Below are 9777 nucleotides of genomic sequence, written 5' to 3'. Positions count from 1 at the left end.
TTGTTTCGTTTCTGCGATCTTTCAAATTTTCCTTGCCTTCGTTCGTGCTGCGTTCTTGCGTCTTCAAAGGCTTTTTGCTTCCAACCCTTATTTCCGGATAAAGGTTTGTTCTTTAATATGCCTTTGTAGATAAATTTGATTTGTAGACTTTAGTTTCGCATCCTCCTCCCTTTAGAGACCGTGTTGGTGACATTTCTTTTCCCCTTGTAGGTTTGTTACCCCCCTTTTTTATAAAAAGAAATGGCTTCTGTAGATGCTCTCTCACTGGGTTGATGTCACGGTTTTAGGGGAGGAGCCCTCAGTCGATTCTGAGTTCATTACCAACCTTCGCACTCATCACAGAATTTGTACTTCTGAGGATGACGAACCAAAATACGAATTGGTAGTCCCGGGTCCTGAAGACCGGGTTTGTTTTGGAAGAGTCGATAAGGCGGCCCCTCATTTTTTCTTTATGTATGAGTGCATGATCACCCGTTTGGGTGTTTTTCTTCCTTTTTCGAATTTTGAGATATCTGTTTTGCGTCACTGTCGAGTCGCTCCCACCCAGCTTCACCCCAACTCTTGGGGTTTTTTGAAAATTTATCAATTTGTCAGCCAGGCTTTAGAGTTCCCGACTTCTTTAAAGATTTTCTTCCATCTTTTCCATATGACAAAACCCTTCAGTGGGCTAAACAATAAACAACAGTGGGTGTCGTTCCGAGCCATACAAGGTCGGAGAATCTTCACCCTTTTTGACGAATCCTTTCACGACTTCAAGAACTACTTTTTCAAAGTGCAAGCTGTAGAGGGTCACCACCCCTTTTTCCTGGATGATAATTCCTCTCCCCGATTTCCTTTATATTGGCTGGAGGCCTCCCCCTGCGAGAAATATGGTCTGGATGACCTAAATGAGGTAGAAGCAGCCATTGTGGGGTTCCTCCGAGAAGCGTGGGGGAGGGCCCCATACTTGGATACTAAAAAATTTCTCCAGGGGTCGCCGTCCTTTGTCCAGTCACAATTAGGTAGCTTTTTGCGTTTCTCGCTTATTTCCGACTTGCAATTTCTTTTACCGACTTTGTCTGATTTCGGCTACCAATTTCGGGATCTATCCCAAGCATGTCGGAGGCCTTCCAGGCGAAGAGATCGGAGTTATCTCTTAGGAGCCTAGTCAACCCTTGTCTTAGGGTTTCCCCTAGGTTGGCTCCTATGTGAGTGTTTTTTCCTTCCTTTTCGCCGACCTGAATTTCCTCAGTTTTTCCCCCGGGCTGTGGTCGTAGCTCTTCTTTAACCCTTGCTCCCCCGAGTTCTATTGTGTGGACTTCTCTGCCTTTTCCTCTCAGGTTTAGGCTTTCATTGTAGCACTTCCTTGCCAGCTTCTGATCTCCCCTCACCGTCGCTATTCCCGACGAGGTCGGGAACTTCATGCATAGGTGGGGTGTCGATACCACCGCTCCAAGTCGATTAAGGGGCTCCATCTCCTCTTTTAGGTTCTTTTCAGCTTCCCTTTGTCGTTCCCGCTCCTGCTCTAGCTGCTCGAGGCGGCTATGAATTAGCCCCATAAGCTCACTAGCAAGAGGGGGTCCTTCTTTTTCTGACTCGCGTCCCTCCGAGGAGTTTGCCTTCGGATTTTTGATTCCGGAAGTACCTTCCTTATTTTGATCATTAGCTTCCTGGTGGAGGTTCTGATCTGCTTCATTGTTTCCGGTGTTCAAATTCTCTTGATCAGAATCTGTCTCCACATGACCTTCTTCAGGGGATCTTTCCGCCATCACTGGTCAATCTCTCGGGTCCCCGGCAACGGCGCCAATGTTACGGTGGGTAACCGGAGATTAGTGGGCTGGATGACGTTGGTTAACCCAAACGTGTGAGGGAGGTGGCCAGCTGGTGCACCTGAAACTCGGTGTTCCTCCGTTCGACTTGTGCGTCTGGAAGAATGGGGGGTGGTACCTGCAATGACACTCCAATGCCTAAGTTAGCAAGAGTGTGAGCAAGTTGAGAAAGTATTGGGACTTAGTGATACCTGAGGGATGTCAGGGTATTTATAGTGGTGAACCAATAACCACCGCTGAAGTAGTGCCACCTTTTTAGGTGGATAACCGTTCCCATATCTTAGGGAGGTTAAGATATGGCTCTATGAAGTGGTTAGAGAGTTTTTAGGGGCGGTTACTCATTCGAATGAGTGTTATCTGCCAGCTAACCCTCGTATCCGACTTCTTTGGAGTAGGTCGTGTTCAGTACCGACTTCTGGGGATGAAGGCCGGTACTGGGGGAGGGCCAACCCCTTTGGGTTGGGCTTCTTTGCTTGGATCCTGGGTCCTATTTATTGGGTCAGGGTATGAACAATTATGATCCGGATTTGTGATTAGATTTGCAGAAACATATCTAAAATTTACCCTCTGATCCTATTTATTTGCATATCGATTTGGAAACTATTCGATAGACTTATGAATTAAATACATATAAATATTACTAATCTTATAGATCGGATTTAAATTTGTACATCCCTACTAACCATCAAAGTTTAAAAACACTAATATAACTATCCATGAAAAAAAATTAATTTAATTTATCTTATACCCACAAAAAAATAGATTTTCATTGACAAAAATACCAAATATAAACTGTTTGTTGACTTTATTAAGCAATTGAATTTACTTTCTTCTCCTCTAATTAATTGTCTTGATTATTTTTAATTTAATTTTTTTGTCATTTAATTTTTAATTATGTTTTTACTTTTTTGTTATTTATATTTTCGTTAATTGCGATCAAACCTTGAATTCAGCATAGCCATGATCATGCACTACATTGATATTCTTAGAGAGAATGGTCTAGTCCTACACTTCCGGTTATTGGTTTGAAATGTAACATTTTTTAACTAAACTTTGAAAATGTTAAATTCCGATTTAGAGATATAACAAACTTGAGTTTTATAACTTGTGAATTTTTTAAACCGCACTCATCAATATTATCTAGCGGAGGGAAGGGAAGAAAGGTTAACACAACTATATGTCCTGCCTCAATCTCCAAGTGCAACAAAATGTACATCCATTTTCCACTACAAATCACGATAGAATTTTCTCTACAACTGACCAATTACAGCCACCAATTCCAATTAATTAAAATCCTAATTCATTAACAATTTATGAGACCAAACCAAGCTAAAAAATAAACTAGTTAAAACCAAACTCACTAAATTAGGGGTATACAAATTTGGATTTGATCCACAGGATTAACAATATTTATCCGTATTTGATCCGCAAATCCATTGAATTATATCCAAATCGATATACAAATAAATAAAATCGGATGGTGAATTTCAAATAGGTATTCGCAAACTTAGTCACATATCTGAATCATAATATTTTGCAGATAAATATTTTATTTTTATTATTTAAGAATTTAATAATATTTTAGTAGTAACAAGTGTAAAAGAGTGAAAAAATTTAAATCTTTTTCAAGTTTTAGAATTTTGATTTTGTTGACCAATAATATCCGATATTTGATCTGATCGGATTTATAAATTTGCATATCAAGTCGGATAAGATCTCCAAGTCTAAAAATTGTATATATCTGATCCAATTTAATGTTTTAGTGCGGATCAAATTGAAAATTTACATATATCCTATCCGATTCAAGCGTACCCCTACACTAAACCAATATATTCAAACCAAATCTACAAATTAGTGAATCTCAAATTAAGATCATTGTCCCAAGCACACTTAAACCAAGCATGTTTAGCCACTAAACTCAAACCAAACTTAAAAACCCTCTAAGTGCTGAACACGTAACAAAATCTGCTTACATAGAATATTAAGTTAGTGTGCTAATAGTTAAGTGCTTCGTTGTCACTCTTTGATTGATAAGGGACTGACATAAGGCACTATTGCATTGGTTAAAGACCCATTAATCCAAATCTATAACAAAAGGAAACGACAAATAATCCTTTTACAAATCATTGTTTGAACACTTAACATGAATATTAAAATTGAGACATATGGATCCCCATAGTGACAAAGCAACTATAGAATTCTTTGCTTCTTGGTCCTCTTTCATCTTTGCTAATCTCTCCCTTTTTTCGTCATTAGTGTCGACATCCTCATAAAGTATGGCAACATATAATAATTGATCAACACAAAAAATTTCAAATAGTTACCTTTTAATAGTTAGATTCATATTACAAAAATGTTATAATTTTGACATTTAGATCTCAGAGGATATAACATCAGGGCTTTGTCGGACGAGTGACATGAAAAAGCCACGAATACCATCATGCAAGCTTAAAAAAAAGCAGGACCACAAAATGGCAAGAAATGGGAATTTAAGAACAGAACATGATTGGGATCCACAACCCTCGTTTTCACAAAATACTTAAAACATATTACCAAGGAATTCCCATTTACGTTTTGATCAAGCAGCCATGTAACGAAAAGAGTTACCATCCTATTATTATAACTATAAGTATTCATTTTCAATATGATATATACTATTCTATAAGCTTAATAATATACAATACAAAATAACGAGGGAATAACTGAACAACCTCCATGGACATGACAATGAATTTCGTTACTTTGTAACCTATATAAAAATAAAAAAAGAAAAAGAAAAGAAAAGAAGACAAAAATCTATATAGAAAGTAATCCAGATGAAGAACACGAAAATTCAGATCTAGGCCAAAAATAAAATAAAAACCTCATGATATCTCCCTCCTTTGCTTTTTGCTTTTGCCGCAGAGATAGCTCTATAACTCATTTTTATATCCTTTTTTTTTTGCGCAATATCTCAAACTCAATATATACATGCCTGTCTTTATTCAACCCCACCAAAACCCTACATATTTCTGAGATATTCCTTACCTTCTCCAAATTCTTGAACCTTATCTTCATGAAGAACAGAGGAAAGAAAGGAAAAATGACTGAATACAACAGCACAACAGCGCGATGCAGGACTTACATCATTGTTCAATTCCTTAGTATGAATTCCAAAACCCATGAACTGTCAGTATGTCCTGATATGTGCCGTTAAGATTGGACAGCCAGCCTTTGGAGATGCTCAAAGAAAACTTGAAGACTCACATCATCAGTGAAGATTATGTCTGAACCCGCAGCCATCTCGTGTGCATTATTATATGTTGCTGATGGATTCAGCTTCGCTAATAAAAATCTAGCCTGTTAGATACCAACAAAACCTTGGTCAGGTTCCTATCATGGTTATTCTGAAGTAATAATCAATCTGATTGGACAAATAAAAGGGGCGAAGAAAAAAAAAACGAAAAAGTAAAAAACAGCTAATTTGTTGTTTGACTTGGAAATTTACTAATTTAGAATTAATATAATACCTCACTTTTGATATGGACAGATTTTAGAAAAAGATCATGACTAGCAAATAAGACAAATAACAAGCAAAATGGTATTGGTAAACCACACTAACCTGGGAACCATGTTGATCGCACACTACCAATCTAGGAACAGGGAAACGTTCTCTAATTATCATTTGGGCATCATGATGTGGAGCTTGTAATAGTTGTGCAAATGCCTGTGCAATATTGAAGTTAGCAAAGTAGGACAAGAAACTATGATGAATGCAATACCGGAGATTAATTGTTTTAGGTTTTAAAAGCAAATATCGATCTGTGAGCACAATTTTTCAACTAGAAAAACATCTTTAGCAGGACATGAATAAGAACATACCTGGTGTTCTGGTTGGTTCTGGTATCCCAAGTTGCGCCACTGAGCTATTGTCATCCCGTGATAAATTACCACACTAAAATATGAATCTAACAACAGAATGCGGTCTGCAGCGATGGATGCTACATCTAATAAGGCAGGGCCAGGTAGTGAATTGAATGAATATGATATTAGCGATGGCTGAATCATGACAGCAGCATTACTAATATTTTCTCTGTTTAACAACATGCGGAAGTAGGCAGTCTCATCTGGACTGTTGTTGAAAACCTGTCAATGCATATCACCCCCCACATGCAACAAAGTTTAAACAAAGAAAATTGCAAATCAGGATAGGAAAAATATTGCAATAAAAGATACCTGTACAAACTGTGACCGCCGCAGATTAAACATAAATTGGGGGAAGAGTGAAAATGCAGGGTTTAATGTAAAAGATGATGGATCATCCTTGCGATAGTCACCAAATTTAGAACAGACGCGAATGAGGTATCGATCCAACCACCGTGTGGCATCAAATGCTTCCTGATCAAACAAGAAGTTATGCTCAGTTAGGCATTTGTATAATAAAATACTTGATATAAATTTTGCCACATGTAATACATGTCCAACAAGGTGGTTTTGATGTTAGATGAAATGGTTACTTCTCTAGCAGAGTTAACATGAGTAATTATCTCAAAATATTAAGCTATTACACTAAGGTTGTTTGACTTAGAATTCTCTAACATGTAATACATGCTCGTCTACCTTATGCTAAGCTATGATCACACCCATGACCATTGGGACATCAACATTTTAACAACATATCAACTAGTGCCTATCTAAAATGTTTAAGCTACTACATCCAAGAAAAAGGGGATAATGCAAGGATATCCACTATCCCCTTTTTGTTTTCCTCTCATGTGGATGTTGAGTCACTTGGACTTCAAAAAAATAAAAATAAAAGATAAAAAGATAGGGACCAGTGAGGGGGATAACCATTGACAGCATGATTTTGGTTAATGAGTTAGCATGCCTTGAAAACACAAGAATTAATAGGGATGCTAAGTGGCATGCTTAAGTACATAGGTGGGTTACAACCATTCAATAAGTAGGAACATGGACGATGAGACAGTTAAAAAGGCAATTTTTGCAGTTAGCCAATAGTAAAACTAACGAATCACTAATAAGGAGTTGTAATACATTTTTAGGAACACTAATGAGAACAAAAGATAGAAAAAATAATAGTGATATACCTCAGTCTCCATTTTCAAAGAAGCATATCTAGCCATTACCACGGCAGCAGTTTCTTGGTCAAATCCTTGAATCAGTTCCTGATGAGAAAATCATGTTACTAAATTAAAATCCCATAATTAATGAATCTATCAATTTCCTTGTCATCAAATATTCTCCATACAAAGAAAATAATGCAGGGAATAACAAAATTTAAGAAAAAGAAAAAGAAACAACCACCAAACTGTACAAATAAAAGTAAAATGAAACTACCTCAGTGCTAACAGAACTATCTACCCATCTTCTAGTTACTGTTGTGACTCGAAGCACTAATTGACCATCTGGGCTCTGGTAGCTGCAACAAGAAATGACCATCAACATTTAACTCCCAGAAGGATGCTGGAAAGTGGCATATAGTATATATAAGGGATAAGATATAAGAGATGCTATCAAGCAAAACCTTGTAAGAAACTGCAGGTACAGCTGTTGGTTGGCAGCATTTGGTGTGTTTGACCGGTCACTTGATGAAAGATCAAACATCACTGTCAAGCACGTACTCTTGTCAAGACCACACATCTTCCATGCTGTTGTATTCCCCTCTCCTATTACAGTGTCAGCAACAGAAGGCCCTTTCTGCAGAATGTAAAAATAATAACCGTCAAAATCCAGAAATATCATGTCGTGCATATCTTAGTTCTTGAGCCAACACAAACGCCAATTTCAGAGCCAATTATGTATATGTATAGGAAATTGAGTTTGAAATAGAAGATGCTTCAACCTTTTCCAATGATGTGCAAGGTCCAATTATTCCCTGAATTTTGATTTCCTTTGAACAATTTACCTCGAGGGTACCACTGAAACATAAACCAAGTTTGGCAGTAAGCATGCTTGATAGCACGGGAAGATATCTTAGAGAGAATAGGAAACAAGGAAAAAGGAAGAATGACAATACAAAATAAAACATGAAAAACAATATCGATAGCCCAAAATCAATCAAAAGGTGAAGTCAAATAATAATTCTCAACAATAATTTAAAAAAAAATAACACCAAAAAACCCACACATTCATTAAGTGTCACCAAGTGAATTGGTCCAAAAAACTTAAAAAGATGGTACCCTTCAGATCTTCAAGACATGCATAAATAGATAGAAGCAAGCTTTAGGAGGTTAGTGGAATAGCCCTAAAGGCCTAAATTGAATCCTATATTTTTCCCCTTATTTTTGCTTTCACTAGTGACTTATTATTTGATAGTACATTTAAAATGTACCCAGAAATTCTCTCCATATTGGTAGCATTTCTTCACAATGTAACATGCTTCTCATAAAATTGAAAATACCTACTTTCTCATTGATGTAATGAAACATTGATTACATGTCAATGCTAAAGAAAGAAGGACCAAATATACCTCTCCAAAAGAAATCCCTTAAAATCCAGATTAAGTATTAACTCACTAGCAAACAATTACTACAGAAAAGGTTGGGATCCAATGAAAGCAAGGAGGAAGCGAAATAACAGCCGTGAACAGAAGGCCAAAATAAACTGAAATTAGGTGAAAAGAAAACCAAGCATAACATCTGAATAAAAGATTACTTACTTGAAACAGAGACCAAGAGCTTGTTCCCCATCCTCAAAAACGCGCTTAAAAGAGTCCCTAAAGACTGAATGACCAAAACTTTCAGACAAGACAACAAGGCCACCAGTTCTTTCAACTGCGACTTTCATTTCCGCAACTCCAACCTTTAATATTAAAGCATCCATGAATTAGTAGAAGACAAAGAATGAGAATAACCAGATCCTAATAGTTTTCTTAAAGCAACATTCTTATAATGAGACCAGCTCTTTTTTTATGGAAGTCACTGATAAGGTAAGAACTCAAGATAGTTTCAGTGTCAAGAGGATAAAGCAAGCTTGATAATCATAATGTCATCAATATAATGTCCCAATGTTTGTAAATGGCACATATATCAATCACGAGTATATATGGTTTCACAGGCTTTGATGCCAACTGTTGTCAGATCAAGAGAGAGATGCCATTCAGGAGATACCCAAACAAGTCCGGAAAACTTCTTCAGCCGAAATGCAAACTATGGATGACATTCTTCTAGCTAGTCAATCATGAAATAAGGGTAACATATAACACATTTTAGTGAAACTGAATTAAGGGTACAAAGATACGAGGATGGTTGCAAAGTTTTGGTTCGAAAATTGAAAAAATCCAATGTATAAAAACTGTAAATGTTCGAAAACAATTTCTAGGTATAATGATGCCTTTTAACATAGAATTTGGGGGAAAAAATTGCACCCGGGGCGGGGGATGATTTACCCGCTGATCAAAACTCATGCCAAGTGATTCAGAAGTCTCAGTTTCAGAGACCAATCAGATCTCTGAGACCAGTCAGATATGTGATCTATCCATGCATTCTTTATCCAACTATATCTGTGAAGGAAATCGAGCAGTATGAGAAAATAAGTATTCTGACACAAACCTGATCAAGTGCAGAGGCAAAAAGATCTAAAACATGACCCTGGCTAACCAGCTGTTTGGCAATACTCTCATAAAATTTGACTGCCTTCTTAAAGTATGGAGCTGCATCTTTATCAAGATCTTTATGAGAACGCACTGGGTCAGATAGATCCTTTGACACAATCTGCATAGTAATTTCAAAATCAGAATTTGCCGCATTAGAAATGTTCTGTGGCTGATTTACTTATTTTGGTAGAAAAAGATATTCTGCAAGAAGAAAGGAAAGTAACAAAGAGGACGAGACAACCAAACCAAAATAAAAGATAAGTCCTAATGCACACCAATCCCTTCAAATGTCAGATGACAATATCCCCATGAAATAAACCAGAAGCATAGCACAAAGCAAAGTAAGAAATGTAACCCTGTCTCAAATAAAGTCTA

General features: G+C 37.0%; 1 protein-coding gene across 2 annotated transcripts in view; it reads right to left on the bottom strand.

The window, feature by feature from the left end:
- Positions 4445–9777, bottom strand: part of LOC107638256 (protein transport protein SEC23) — a 9869-nt gene continuing 4536 nt past the window's right edge. Inside the window, exons 3-12 of one of the 2 annotated variants that reach the window (XM_016341439.2) lie at positions 9359–9520; positions 8467–8609; positions 7651–7726; positions 7333–7505; positions 7146–7227; positions 6896–6973; positions 6024–6185; positions 5670–5933; positions 5410–5514; positions 4445–5147 (exon numbers count right to left, since the gene is read on the bottom strand). In XM_016341439.2, the coding sequence (XP_016196925.1) occupies positions 5001–5147; positions 5410–5514; positions 5670–5933; positions 6024–6185; positions 6896–6973; positions 7146–7227; positions 7333–7505; positions 7651–7726; positions 8467–8609; positions 9359–9520 (1392 nt within the window). In that variant the 3' untranslated portion in view covers positions 4445–5000. The remainder of the gene's footprint in view (positions 5148–5409; positions 5515–5669; positions 5934–6023; positions 6186–6895; positions 6974–7145; positions 7228–7332; positions 7506–7650; positions 7727–8466; positions 8610–9358; positions 9521–9777) is intronic. The other variant, XM_021120412.1, reaches the window with a different exon arrangement.

This window comes from Arachis ipaensis, chromosome B04, assembly GCF_000816755.2.
Source record: "Arachis ipaensis cultivar K30076 chromosome B04, Araip1.1, whole genome shotgun sequence".
Lineage (NCBI taxonomy): Eukaryota > Viridiplantae > Streptophyta > Magnoliopsida > Fabales > Fabaceae > Arachis > Arachis ipaensis.
This window is presented reverse-complemented; position numbering and strand designations above follow the sequence as displayed.